The sequence below is a fragment of the Macrobrachium rosenbergii genome, chromosome 59, assembly GCF_040412425.1.
Source record: "Macrobrachium rosenbergii isolate ZJJX-2024 chromosome 59, ASM4041242v1, whole genome shotgun sequence".
Taxonomy (NCBI): Eukaryota; Metazoa; Arthropoda; class Malacostraca; order Decapoda; family Palaemonidae; genus Macrobrachium; species Macrobrachium rosenbergii.
The window spans coordinates 31340627-31355411 of record NC_089799.1 but is presented as its reverse complement, the minus strand read 5'-3'; the positions used below and the strand labels follow the sequence as shown (position 1 = coordinate 31355411).

The 14785-nt window shown below is 40.0% G+C and overlaps 2 protein-coding genes across 12 annotated transcripts in view; one reads left to right on the top strand and one right to left on the bottom strand.

Annotated features, from left to right (window-relative positions):
• The window catches only part of LOC136837386 (uncharacterized), a 618148-nt gene that overhangs the window by 597221 nt on the left and 6142 nt on the right, over positions 1-14785 (top strand). For 7 of the 9 annotated variants that reach the window (XM_067102148.1, XM_067102149.1, XM_067102146.1 and 4 more), the window contains one exon: positions 11517-14434. The exons of 1 other annotated variant lie outside the window; for it this stretch is intronic. In XM_067102148.1, the coding sequence (XP_066958249.1) occupies positions 13061-14062 (1002 nt within the window). In that variant the 5' untranslated portion in view covers positions 11517-13060 and the 3' untranslated portion in view covers positions 14063-14434. Of the gene's footprint in view, positions 1-7828; positions 8005-11516; positions 14435-14785 lie in introns of those variants that run through there. One more of the 9 variants, XR_010852684.1, reaches the window with a different exon arrangement.
• The window catches only part of LOC136837385 (rho GTPase-activating protein conundrum-like), a 336616-nt gene continuing 330117 nt past the window's right edge, over positions 8287-14785 (bottom strand). For all 3 annotated transcript variants that reach the window (XM_067102143.1, XM_067102142.1, XM_067102144.1), the window contains one exon: positions 8287-10588. In XM_067102143.1, the coding sequence (XP_066958244.1) occupies positions 10461-10588 (128 nt within the window). In that variant the 3' untranslated portion in view covers positions 8287-10460. The remainder of the gene's footprint in view (positions 10589-14785) is intronic.

Sequence of the window (14785 nt, the reverse complement as noted above, 5' to 3'; positions counted from 1 at the left end):
ACATGATGGCAACTTTTCACACACATCATGAATAGGTCAACATCATCATTCTATTCATAACAAGTGCCTCTTAGGATGATCCAGCATTTGCCATAGATCATTCTTCATTACAGTCGTTGACTTGTTTCAATCTGTTTATGATGTGTATGCAATAAGTTTTTGATGTATGTTTGTGACATGTTTTACTGTAGTTTAGATGCACCCATAGATGATGTACTACCTATCATATCTGTTACCTTTGGAATACCATGGACTGTAAAGCAGAGGGTGAAATGGAAAGAGATACCTATACCATTCTGAGTACATGGTAGGGTCATTTTACAAATAAAGTTGAAATGAGTGTGTGATATCCAGTGGCTGGCAAGTAGATTGAGAACTTGAAGTTAGAGTTGGCTGGACTATGATGAGAAGTATGAGGAATAACTAGTCAGAAATCTGTAGATATATAAGTAGCAGGACAAAGATCTGTAAGAAGTCATGGAATGCTGTGATCATTGCAGGTTTGTCAGATAAGCTGAAGAATCTCTCAGTAGTGTTGGTGAGCAGTAATACCACCATTGTGACCTACGTTTCAGGAAAAGGTGGGCAGTGTCTCATACTCTGTCATTTAGCAGTGCAGATGTTCGAATGGATGGTTTGCATGTCATTGGGTTGTTTGCAATATGCATTCTGTGCAAATTGGAATGCTATTTTAGATCAGCTCGGCCATGAGAGTTTGGTGCAGGGGCATAATGGTCCCTGTTCTGTATAATGGAGAATTTTTTTATTATTGGGCGTTCTCATACCTGATCGGTAGGGACCAGACTTCCAGAAACGTTCTAGTTTTCTGCTTTCCTTTTTTGGTCCTTTGAGCGGTGATAGAAGTAAGTTGCATCAGCTGTGGGTCACTACCCTGGTTGTCTTTGTTTTTCTCTTCCCAAACTACTTCAAGGGGTGATAACAGTTCCTCATTGGCTTCTTGCCAAGTGGTATCCCAATCTGCTGTTTTCCTGCTTGAGGTGCCATGAAAGCAGCCAAGCCGACCCTTCTTATCAGCTACACGTTTGCCAGTCCCAGTAGGCGATGCACTCCCTGCAACATTGACACTAGAAGTTCTCCAGAGGTTCCTGTAAAAGAGAGAGTGTGTCTTGCGGGGTAGCAAGGGATTTGGCAGTGAATCTTATAGCTCCCTTATCTAAGTCATGTTCCTTTCAGTTTCTAACTTAGGAGCTATTCCTTAAGCCTTTTGCAGACTTCCAGCTGATTGGGTTAGACTTCTCCTCTTTGGTGGAGTTGTTATGCTGGTGATTTTCAAACAGGCTTCTCCTCTTGGGTACTTTGGTCCCTGGTGGTATACAGTAATGTCTCGATTATCTGGATTAATAGAGCCAAGGTCCTATCAGATGAGGGCAAATAAAACTTGACAGGTGATAAACAGCAACTCTACACCCTTACTCCCCCTTCTTTGTCAGACACTACTAACAAACACTCAATATGCATATAAACAAAAACCATCATACTTTAAACTGGATTCTTTGAAAACTATGCAAAAGGCAATTATCTACCCCATTTTCCAATATTTAAAGCAAAATGTACTGTATAGTATACTGAAACCCATATTTATAACAAAATATACTGTACAGGCAGTCCCCGGTTAACGGCGACTCAGTCTTACGGGGCTTGTCTAGCGATGAAAATCAGTAATTTTTGGTGCTGAAAATCACCGATTTCCACTTATCAGCTCCAATAATTGTGTATTGGCGCCAATACCTAACAGAGGCGCCGCGGTTAACGGTGATTTTCAGTTATCATCACACCCTCAGAACAGAACCCCCAACAATAATCGGGGACTGCCTGTGTAGTATACTAAAAAAAAAAAAAAAAAGGCAAACTCCTTTTTCTCTCTCTTGTAAATGACAGACAGTTTGGTTGACAGGTAGCCTGCTTGTGTTTACCCACAGCCTGCCATGGTTTTATCACCATTAATGTATTATATTACACAGCAACTTTGTTATCAGTTACCATATTGTATTATATTTCATTTCTTACTTATAATTTGATAAGTTTGCCTTTTTTATTCATTGTGTTTCCTTACCCTGAATTGTGCCAAATATATTGTATTATTCATAATGTGCTGTAGACTGGGCTCTTTCAGTATATTTTTTGAAAGTTATTTAAAAAGTTATCATTAATCTTCGGTTTTATCATGGTCACAGATTTTTCATTTTGTCTTGTCATGGAAACTGTGTGCATAAAATACCCCCTGTATTTACATCTTTAGTACATCTGGCATTTCTTATTTTAAGAGCACTGTTAAAAATTAATCATTTTCTGTTTTATTTGAATTAATGAATATTTATTTGACTTTTTGTCATGAAAGTTTTAACTGTATGCCTGTGTGTGTGTGTTGGATCCCAGCCCATGTAGGCATTGAGGGTAATGAGAAAGCAGATAAAGCTGCTAAATTGGCTTGTACAACTACTACAAATGCCCTCATATTCAGACTGGCAAGCATCAGTTAAACCTTTAATTTATAGGGATTGGCAAAATGATTGGTCAAATACACCCCCTCTAAACAAACTAAGACAAATTAAGAATGAAGTTAAAAAGTGGCATTCTTCTACCCAAAAACAAAGAATTAATGAAGTAATTTTAACAAGGCTCAGAATAGGACATTCCAGACTCACACATGGTCATCTGATGTCAACTCCCCACGCAAATCCAATAACTTGTGAAAGATGTAACATCCCAATAACAGTCAAACATATCTTGACTTGACTGTCCCAGATGGCAACATGAAAGAAATACTTATTTACAAAAAAAATCAGTGAAGGATATTCTAGCAGAAGGTAATAACTTTTCAATTAATATCATTCTCTTTTTAAACAAAATTAAATTAAATAAAATATAATTTTTCCCCCCTCTTTTTTTCTCCCTTTTTTCCTCTTTTCCCCTCAATTTTTTATTTTATTTGAATTTTTTCCCCTTTTTTATTAATTTTTTATGTATTCTTCCCCCCCCCCTTTTTTTTCCCAGCCCAAGGAGAACCCTAAAAGGGTTCAGAGGTCTGGTTAAACAAATCATTTATAACTAACCAACTAAATACAGTACAGTGCTGCTTTTCCACCCCCTCTCCCACCTGGGGAAACTCCTTCCCCGGCCACCCATCTTCCAAAGCAACCCTTTCTCTGGCTGAATCTTCCTGAAAGTAGCCATACTGCTGCTCCCCTCCTGTAGTGTTCAGCCTGTTCAGCCTTCTGACCCCCCTCCAACATGGATAACTTTCCTGGCCTCCCACACTGGAGGCCCCCAAACCATCGCTCAGTCTGTTTTTGAGTGTAAGCAGTGTTATCAACCTTTCCTTAGAGTGCACAGCATTGCCAACCATGGAGAGTGATTTTTTCACATTTTTTAAAGTTTTATATTTATATGTATATATCTTTGTTCCGTGTGGTCCGGTTGTGTCCAGATGAAGTGCATACAGATGATCAAGAGCGTACTGCATGACCTTGTTGCTTTTTAAGCATTGCCAGGATCTAGACACATTTCAAGCTTGTATCTGGAGATGGATAGCGTCTTTATGCTTAAACTGTTCTAATCTTGCCTCAGCTTATATTTTGGGAAGTCCTTTGGCCAGCTGTATCTTGTTCAGCCTTTGGTAGGGCAGGAATCGCTCTTGTTATCCTTTGTTCCTGAGTAGCAACAGAATCTAAGGACTCAAATTTATTTGGCAAGACTTTTAGAGTTTCTTCATTCTTTTTCTCCAATTCTGTGGTGGAAATCCAGATGAGCTACTTTTTTTGACTGGCTTGTACATTTTAGTACTATTTGAAAATATCTACTCACAGGTTAGCACAAGAATGAGTTGTCTAGAGACTTTCTTTTGGCTTCATGTAGGATCCAAATGGAGCATTGCTACCTACCTCTGAGGGGAAGGCTTGTTCCCTTCTTATGGGAGGGCTCATGAAGTCTGTTGCTCACTGTTCATTTTGGTTTCCAGGTAATAATGAGGGCCAGTGTCTGGCATTTCAAACTACCTATTCCTTATTCTGCCTAAGGGATGTTGGTCACAAGTCCCAGGACACTGTCCTTTGGGACCTGTGGTGGATGCCCTTTAGTTGAGTAGACACTAGAGCTCCATTATGGACAAGGTCAGTATCTTGTCCAATGCACCTAAAGCTTTGTGTAAGTCTGGAGATGAAAAATTAAATGACTGGGTTTCATCCCATCATTATCCTTATTTGAAAGCAGCATCTGGGCCAAAGTACACACTGGACTAGGGCAGGGTACAGGTGAATATTTAGGGCATCCTATCCCTGTTGGTGACAGGGAGGTTTCTCTCTGGTCCTCTTCTTATAACAGGGGAGAGGGAACTAGGTAGAGTTTCATTAGACACCCAGTACTGGGCCATTAGTCTCTTGTAGGAGACATCATGGTTCTTCGAATGTTTTCTCTCTTACAGGTACTCATTATCTTTGGGGTGGTTACTTAGGCCTACCATTTCACCAGTTCAGTAGTAGGTTACAGGAATCATGACTTCCCCTGTTTGCGAGGCAACCATGATCATGGTATTTCTGTGGTGGCTTTTAACTCAGTTACTTACTACTAAGGAGTAAGTGTCCTAACTACAAAGCGATGGTTTGTATTCCTGTTGGAACAAATAACAAACTTTTAAATAAGTTTATATTTTTCCTAGGTATAGGAGCCAAAGCCTTTTATAGCCTTTCCCACCTCAGCCGCCCAGCTCAGTCCCTGCAGCTGAAAGAAATTGAGTGTGATGGTTGGCGAGTGAGGGATTTTTCCCACTCCCCTCCATCTCCACCTGTTAACCACCTGGTTACCAAGTTTCAACTGGTTTCCAGCTCTTGCTGGAGTACTCATATATAAAAGCTCTGGTTTGTATATCTAGGAAAGATACAAATTTTTATTCAAAATTTATATTTTTACACAGAATTGCCAGGAGTTAAGATTATCAAAAACATTACATCAAAAATTTGTTGCTAGTGATCAGAAGTGATTTAGCTGCCTTCCAAAATTATCCTAAAAATCCCTTATTTCAACAAAGTTAATTTTTATTTCACAAATTATATAAAGTCAATATAGATGATGAAATATGTTGGGTTCATGTATATGTAGGAATTAAAGAGAATGATGAGTTACCATAACTAGATCAAATAAACATGATCTTGTCAGTAATTTGTTATATCTCCAAAGCCCATCCTTTGTAAATGATTGACAGTTAATGGAAATGGATTAAAGAGACTGTTTGATTGTGGTGTTCATTTAAAAAAGGGGAGCATTGATGTTATCCCATTTTCAGATTGGTCACACTAATCTGAACTGTGGGTATTTGATGAATAACCCACATGACTCAGTCCCAGAATGTGGGGTGCAAACAATTGCTGTCAAACATAGCTTTAGTATTTGTCCTATTTTCAAACAATATTGCATATCAAGTATTAGAAACAAAGCCTTGAAAGAAACTTAATGAGAGACCTCAAAATTTCAGTTTATCCAAGTACAATGTAGAATTTTTAAGGGGGTGCAATTTATTAATAGGATTTTATATATTCTTGAAAAAATAAACCCTTTTGGTCAGTCCTAAAGGGTTAGGGGAGTGCCTATTTAGACATTGAGACTCCTGAAACTGTCGTAAGATCCACAAAATACTCTCCTCAGGTTGTGGATCAGCTGGTAGTTACAGCAGCAGCAGCTACTTCTTACATCTCCCACTCCTCACAAGAGGAGTGTAACTGAGTAGGAACCAAACACAAGTTGTAATTTAGTTTGGAAGTGTTGTTGATCTCCCGGCGAATCAGGCAGAACAACGGAAAGTTGCAAGCACAAAACTTGAATCATGGGTGTGAAACCAAACTTGTCTGTCATACATCCATCATCCTTGAGTGTGTCTGGTTGACCACTGTGCTGAGGCTGCATTAGCATGGAAGTCTCCTGACCCGTCTCCCAAAACTTCCATAGGCAAAGCTATAGAAGAGTGGAAGGGGGTAAAATATTCCAAAGGTGACGTAGCAAGTGGAAGATATGGCAAAGAGGAGGCAGAACAAGACTCAGCATGTGATGCACCCATCAAAGGAGGGAACCCCTTCCAAGATGGAGCCACTGACTTCCTCTTATGCTGCCTCTTCTTGGCAAAAGCCCCCCACTGCTCAGGAGGCCAAGAATGACACTCAGGGCATGGATTAGTGATACTGTATTACAATCCTTAGCTCTACATCGGCTACACGTAGAATTGGGATCGGTCTCAGCCGATGCCGAAAAACAGGAGCAAGGGTAGCCATCAATGCCAGGGCACTTCCTCTGACACTTGGAAGGGCTGGCAGAAACTGGAGGCTGGGATGATTCTTGAGGATGCATGGTCAACACAAAAGCACACATCACATGAAAACATAGAATCACCCACGAATGCAAGCAAACACAAGCACAAACAAAGTGAACAAAAAACACTGGCTTCAGAGAGACGAGCGAAAGCGTGTCTTCCTACGAGGGCAGTAAAGAAGAAACTGAGGCATCATTCCTTCGCTGCATACGCGAAGGAACTTGACAGTTGCCACCTAGGCCTATCAGCCTACCTCGTTGCCACCAATTCTTTGTTTGTTATTTTTATCCAGCTGGTGCTAGAAGAATTATCCATAAGTCAAGACCCAGGTTCGTTCTGCATTTGAACAAAATAATAATGAGAATAAAAATAATAATGAAAAACACAAACCCCTTATGTCAAGTCCATGGAGAGAATAAGTTTTAGCTCGGTCCTCTGGTCAAACTATTTATACTTTAACGAAGTAAACACTTCACAATTACATATGAACATTTTTACAGTGACTTCTGATTGATTCTGTTATCATCACTCCTACGCGGGGTACCATCTAGAGCATTGTGTGTGGCACAGTCCTTTGTAGAACCCCTTATGTTCCCAACTGCACTGTCTTCTACATTTATACCCCTTCTATTTAGTCTATTCCACCTGTTTTCCAAATTTTAAAATTTACCTGCTTCTGTTTTCACCATTTGAAGGATAATCCTTTGTGAGAGCATAGAAGTATTACATTATCTTTCAGAATGGATTTATAAATAAATTGCTGTCAGCACCAGGTCATCTGTATATAATAGCTCCCAGGGTCTTCCTCTCTACACCAATTGTAGCTTTATTCATGTACTTGATGGGCACCAACTGTTCTCCTGATTCTTCTGGTAAACTAGCCACATGAGTGTGTGTGTTATCATCATGATATTCAGTCAGAACCCCTCGGAAGATAGCCAGATAAGTTAGAATACCCTCCTATTTTTGCATGGTAATCTTGCAGTTGCCTCATTTTGCACTCTCTAATGTTGATTTTTCTCAAGTATGGAGCCAAATTGCCTTACAATTTTGTAATTTAAAAAATTATTGTGTATTTCCTCCAATGCTTTCTCCTGTACTTGGGTAATATAGGAATAATAGTGTATATGGGAACAGTTTTGAGTGTATGGGATCAGTAGAAATGCCAGAAGGAGAGATGTGAGCTCTCAGCTGACATTCCTGAAAGTGCAAGAATAGGCAATAAGACAGGCAGAAGAAATGTTGAAGAGGAAGGTTAAGAGTCCATATTTAACTTATGCTGAGGAAATCTTTGTTAAGCAAGAAGACATAGATGTAGGGACATACATTTCGTACCCAGAGTGCTTTTGATACTAGGCAGCATTGCAGAAGAGGAAGCATCACCAGATGAGACTGGAACCTTGACAATCATACGTGTAGTGTGGTGAGCCAAGGAAAAGGCACAAAAGTCTTTGAGTGTAGAGAAACCACTGATCCACAGTTCAGCCCATGCCTCTTGTTTGCTCATTTCAGCATCATCCTAGAATTGGAGCTTGAACATCATGTAACAAGCCATGAAAGAAGCATTCACTGAACAAAGGACTTCCACATTTTGCATCGACAAGTATCTTAATGCACCATATTCATAAGTCCTTTGTTTTTGTGCCAAATTCTACTTACTATTAATGCTTCTATGGTTGAATGTGTAGGTATGTTTTATTCATTTTCATTGTAAATGTATAGGGGACTACCAAGTGTGAATCTTTCTTTCACAGCACCACTGTAAAAAATTTTAAGATTGCTGTCATTGTTGTATGTAGCTAACAGTCTTATTAAAATTAATATTAATTTCTTTAGTCAAGTTTCAAGTGAACTCTTAGTGCCTTAGATATGTAACATTTGTTTCTTAAGTTACCGTAATCTTAATATTACCTTGAGTTTAATTATCATGAAGTAAATGTTGCAAAATTGAGGGTAAATAAAAAGCAGGCTTTCTCATAAATGTATAACTCATAACTATATACAGATAACATGAAAGGGCAACTTTTCACAAACACACACACACACACATAATGATTTAAAACATGATCATATGTCCAGAAACTTATTCTGTACATTCAGAGGGGACAGTTGACACAAGTTATTCCTGTACAAAAGTTACAAGTATAAAAAGAAAGTTATATTATTAGAGGTATTCAATTACACCTTAAATTTATGAAGATAAGTAACCCATTACAGGAGAAATAAACAGCTGTACAATTAAATGGGTTTTTGAATGAGCAGAAAAATGAACTGGTGAATTTTGTGAGCAATTTGATTTTTTATACATAAGAATCCTAAAACTTTTGCACCATCAAGAAAATTTTATAGGGCTTTCACTCAAGGATAATTTTCAAACCACTTGAAACGAAATGGTTACTGCTGCATGCATTATTAAGTTAATCAAACTTTTTAGTGCCACATCTAGCTGTGTAGAATTTAGCAGTTGTCCTAAACAATTTTGTTAATTATACTTTCTCACAAAATGATTCCATAATAAAATTTTAATCTTAAATAAAAGCTATTATCAACATTATTATAACATGACTGATGAAATCACGCTAGGAAAAAGTACAGTTGTTTGAGTATTTTTTTTGTTTATCAGAACACAATCATGCAGATGAATCCTTGGTGATTTGTGGAGTTAGACAAAATTCAAGACTATTTCCATAAATTTACCCTAAAAACTTCTAATAAGTTGAGAAAATTACCTTGTACATAGTTTCAGTTGTATGCAGAATATAACCATTAGGCTTACCAGGCTTGGGTGAGACCCAGGTCATCTAATTACTTTTCATGGATAAGTTTCTAAATCACTTTTTACATAAAGCAACATAAACCTTACAAGGATTGTATTTAAATATTGTAGCTAAATTTCACAAGTTAAAGTTACTTTCCTGTACAATTAATACCCACAAAACCTCATAATTTGGTCACTTTTATATGCATCATTATGCTAGATATTTGATACACAACTCTCATGCTGAGTTTTGCCTTTATTGATTTATATTTCATTTATATGTTGTGAGCAAAGGTTGGGGAGTAGCACTACAAGAAAATGACAGATTTGAACCTATCATAACTTGGTTAAGTGCAGGATGAAAAATTACTTAAAATTCTATTTATGAAAAAAGAAGTGTTCAGAGTATTTAGTCGAATTTCCATCTGTTTTGACCCATGAATTCACTGGAATTTTTTATATTATGCATTTGGAACTTTTTTACACCATAACATGAATTTTGCAATTTTTTGCTTATTAGCTTAACATGTTCACTTTCCCATACGTTGGTGGTCATGTGATTTATTTGAAATTCCTTATTGGAATGCACCTTCTGAAATACATTTTGCACTATACATTATATATAATTGTATTAAAGAAAACATACCATTAATTAGGTTTGCTGTAGTTTTTTAGATTAAAAATATCAGTTATATAAACACCTTACAGAAATAGCTTTGTAAAATATACAGGTTTGACTAGCTGTCGGGAAAAATTGAATATACAATATAATAAAACTTAGCATAACTCATTTGATTATCTACATAGTTCATATTCAAACAGCTTCACACAGTCTACTGTACAAGACAATTTATATTTTTAAGTACGATTTTATCTCTTCAGGGTTCTCATTTATTGTCATACTTTATTAAAGCAATTTATTTTCATACTTAATTAAAGCAACTTAAGTACTTTGAGTTAGACTTCCTGAGGTTGGCAAACATTCCACATACAGTAATAAAAAATTTCTCCAAATATATGTTGTTGGGCTCTCGTATCAACTGCCCTTCTAGAGAGTTCCACTGCAAATTTGTTGCCATAGAACTCTAGGATTCATATTGCACTTTTTTTCACATTGTTGTGTGCTCTTGCAATTATATAGTGCAGTATATCACACGTATTAGATACTCTAATAATGTAGCATAACATTAGGCCAACAGTCAACAGTACTTCAACATTTTTCATCTCACTATGGTTCTGAAACTGGCAATAAACTAGGTTTTTAATATAACCACCACCTGGTGTTTTGATGTGAATTGAGCTGTAATAGAACTGATGTGAAGGCTGAAGACAGTACAGCAAATATATTGACAATACTAATGCAATATTCCAGAAAATGTACTCGATTCAAGATTTCAGAGAACTTTTTCGAAATGGCTCACCACCTGGATGATGGCATTTCACTATGAATTCAGCATTAGGATTATCTTGGTAGATGGTCAGAAGTTTTGCATTAGGATCAAGTCGTCGATCACCTGTAAAAATATAAAAGATTTATCAGTATACTGTACATTTCTCCCAATTAGAGCAGTTTTTAAGATTTACTATAGAGCACAAGAAGGTTGAAGAAAAAAATTGGAAATCAAAGAGATTTAGGAAGACTTTGTACCTAAGATTCAAGGAAAAGATGTAGTTTTTTCAAATATTTACAATTAGTACTATACACTGAATGACCAAATTTTATATAATAAAACATGTTATATAACAAAAACGTGTGTATTTACTATTTCATGGAAAGAATGTTTCTTCAATTTCTTTTTGGTACTGCGCTCACACTCATTTACTTACTGGATAGTGTAGTCTTTAGATTGCAATTATAGAGACACTTTGAATATTGGTAGTAAATTTGGCTTTATTGCTAGTGTAACATCTTGATAGTATATGATTGGACTGTACTCTAATTTCTTATCTATCACTTATCTCAATTTTTTTTTTTAGTTATTATATTGAACTCTTGAATAAAAATATGTAACATTTAATCTTTTGAAAAATATATTTTATTGTTAATTGCAAACAAATTACCATGTTTATACTGATACTATAATTCCAAGTTGGGCAGAGACATTGTTGAACCATTGATAAAATCAAATGCTGAAGTTCAGATGAGCTGGATGAGTTTTGGCAGATCTTAATGAAGAGTGCTCTTTGCCCTTTCTTATGAACTGTTATTTCTCTTGAATGTAGAATGGTTTGGAGTTAATGTTTTATGGTTAATTTTAATTAATCACAAATTGTATGCAGATTTCGTGTTAATAATATGTATTATGTTTGTGGTTTGCATACATATATCACTGAACCAGGTTTTCTCACTACATTGTGACCTTGGTTTATGGACATGTTTCATAAGTAGTTAGCAGAGTATGTACTTTTATCATGCTCTTAAGAATTTCTCACTTTTGGCAGAAAGAGGCAGTTTAAAGGAGAATGTGGGCCTTCGCAGAGATGGAACGGATGGGTGTCTGTAAGAAAACATGAAGCCCGTGGGTGTCTCCCCTCCACATGGTAAAGAAGTCCGATGGTTAATGGAGGCCCTGCGGCGACTATTGACACATGTATTTACTGACAACACCAGACCACTACCCCCTCCCTAACATGCAAGACATGATGGGCGCCTTCCATGGCGGGAAGATTTTCTCCAAGATGGACCTGCTGAAGTCATACTCCCAAGTCCCTGTGCATCCCGATGATGTCCCAAAGACCGCCATCATCACACCCTTCGGGACTTATACATTTTCCTATTCCACCTTCAGTTTCAGGAATACAGGTGCCACATTCCAGCGCCTGATGGACACCATCTTTGGGGATCTGCCTTTCTGCATCTGCTACGTCGACGACATTCTCTCTAATCCAAGTGCCCAGAGGAACACCTTCGCCACGTCTGCGCTGTCCTGAAACATCTGCAGGACAGTGGACTAGTCATCAGGTTCAACAAATGCATTTTCGGGACAGAAAAGTAGACTTTCTCGGGCACAAGATTTCCCCAGCAGGAGTGCACCCCACAGCCTCTAAAGTAAAAGGTATAGAGAATTTCTCGAAACCACAAACCATCAAGCCCCCTCATGAGTTTCGCGGGTTGATGAACTACTGCCGACGTTTCATCCCAGACGTCGCCCACACTATGCACCCCCTGATCAATCCTGAAGGGCAAGCCAAAAACACTGACCTGGGAGGCTCTGCAGCAGCAGACATTCATAGAAACAAAGACAGCGCTCGCCAGTGCCACTACCTTGACTCAACACAACCCCGCAGCCGCCCTCAAACTGACAACGGACGCCAGCAAAATCGCCTGCGGCGCAGTACTCGAGCAACTAGTGAGCGGGGCCCCCCAACCCGTGGCCTTCTTCAGCCACAAGTCTTCGCCAGCAGAAACCCACTACAGCGCCTTCGACAGGGAGCTGCTGGCTATCTACTAGGCTGTGAGACACTTCAAGTACTTGCTGGAGGATACCGAATTCACTATCCTAACAGGTCACAAACCCTTGGTGCATGTATTTGCACAGCCGGGAGACGTGTTGTCTGCAAGGCAACAGCGACACGTGACTGCCATCTCCGAATTCGGGTGCAACATCAAATACGTCCCTGGCAGGAAGAACCCAGTAGCCGACGTGCTGTTGAGAGTAGAAATCGATTCCCTTCACCTCAGCATCGACTATGAAGACCTGGCAAAAGAACAAGCAGCAGACCCAGAGACAGCAGACTACAGAACAGCAGTGACGGCTCTTAAGTGGGTAGACGTGCCCTTAGGAAACTCGAACACAACTCTCCTCTGCGACACCAGCACAGGCCGCCCCTGCTCCCTAGTACCCGCCTCGAGGAAGGAGCAGGTGTTCGACAGTCCATGGTCTCTCCCATCCATCAGGGCGCACAACAGCATGCCTCATGACTGACAAGTTCGTCTGGTATGGCTTCAACAAGGATGTCCAACAGCGGGCAAGGAGCTGCATCCCATGTCAGGCGAGCAAAACATCCCGGCACACGGAATCCATGGTCGGCGACTGCCCCAGCCTCGTCGGCGCTTCGGCCACATCCACATCAACGTCATCGGGCCTCTTCCGCAGTTGGGAGGAGCCAGATACCTCCTGACAATCACAGACTGCTCCACCCGCTGGCCCGAGGCAACCCCCATGGAGGAGGCATCAACAGCGTCATGCACAGAGGCCCTCCTCTCCAGTTGGATCAGCCGTTTTGGAGTGCCAGACAGCATCACTACAGACAGGGGTCCAGCCTTACTGCCAGAGCTCTGGGTCTCCTTGGCACGCCTGATGGGTACAGCACAACGGCTTACAACCCTGCAGCGAACGGCATGGTCGAGAGGGCGCACCGCTCTCTTAAGGCAGCTCTCATGGCACATTGCACTGCTGGGTCTCCACACTGCACCGAAGGCAAATGGCGATGCCTCCCCTGCTGAGAAAGTCAGTGGGGAGACATTGGCTGTTCCTGGAGAATTCTTCCCGCCGTTGGCTGACAGCGCTGACAGCCCCCTCCTGAGGTTGAGGGAACTCGCGCAGAAGTTCACGCCCTGCCATAAGACCTTCACTGACAGAACCACCACCTACAGCCCACCCGCTTTAGACTCCTGTGCCTACATCTTCATCAGGGTGGATGCCCGTCGACCGCCTTTAACCAGGCTCTACAGGGGACCCCACCGAGTCATCAGGCAGGCCGCCAAGGCATACCTCCTTGACATCCATGAGCATGAAGACTGGATCACCATCGACAGACTGAAGCCGGCATTCCTGTTGGACAGCGAAGTACGCGAAGAGGCAGGCAGGCACCCCAGAGTTCCCCCTCAGTACCTCCATGCAGACACACCCACCCCACAACCAAAGCGGGGTCTGGGGCGGCCCAGGGGACACATCAAGCCAACCCCAGATGTCGGTTCCACCCCATGCCCACAGTTCTCCAGGAGTAGGGGCCCCCTCCAACTGCCTCAGCGATTGCGTGATTAATGTTGTTTCATCCAATAATTGCTCCTCTAATTATTGTCTTGCGGGGGAGTATTTGTAAGGGCGTCAAATCGCCTCTCCATTCTTGCTTTTTGCTACTCATATGTACATTAATCACATCATTTATGTTACTTGTTAAGTATTTCAGATTCTTTATGTATCTCATTGTATGCATCATCGTACCACGATGGCCTCTCCGCCGATATATATCTGCCTTTTACATGTTTTGTAATGCATTATATATGTTTTCTTATGCCTGTTAACAAACACAATTTCTGTATGGATGCAGCAGGGGGCGTCAGGTCGCCTGCTACCTTTCCGTCCGCTTTCCACATTATAAACACCTGTCAAGAATAATAAAGGATCAGTCTTTCACTTCTGACATTTCTTGAACCTCGCAGTACATTGTATATGTATGTGTAGTCAAGGGCACATTTATATAACCAGTAGTGATCTACCATTGATTGATTTGAAGAGGTGTGGCCAACTTTTATATAATATATTTGCTAATGCAGTATATATATTTTTTGGAGCAGGCAGTTTGTACACTCTTTAGTATTTAAGAACTTGTACATCAGGTGTTGGCAAATTATAGGCTAAGATGTCAGACCTGGAAGAATTAAAGAGGAAACGGGAGCATTTTATGTCTGTGATAACTAACTGGTCAAAAAAAGGTCTAAGGTAGGTGGGGTACAAGTTGGAACAGTCTCTTTGACAAATATCAGA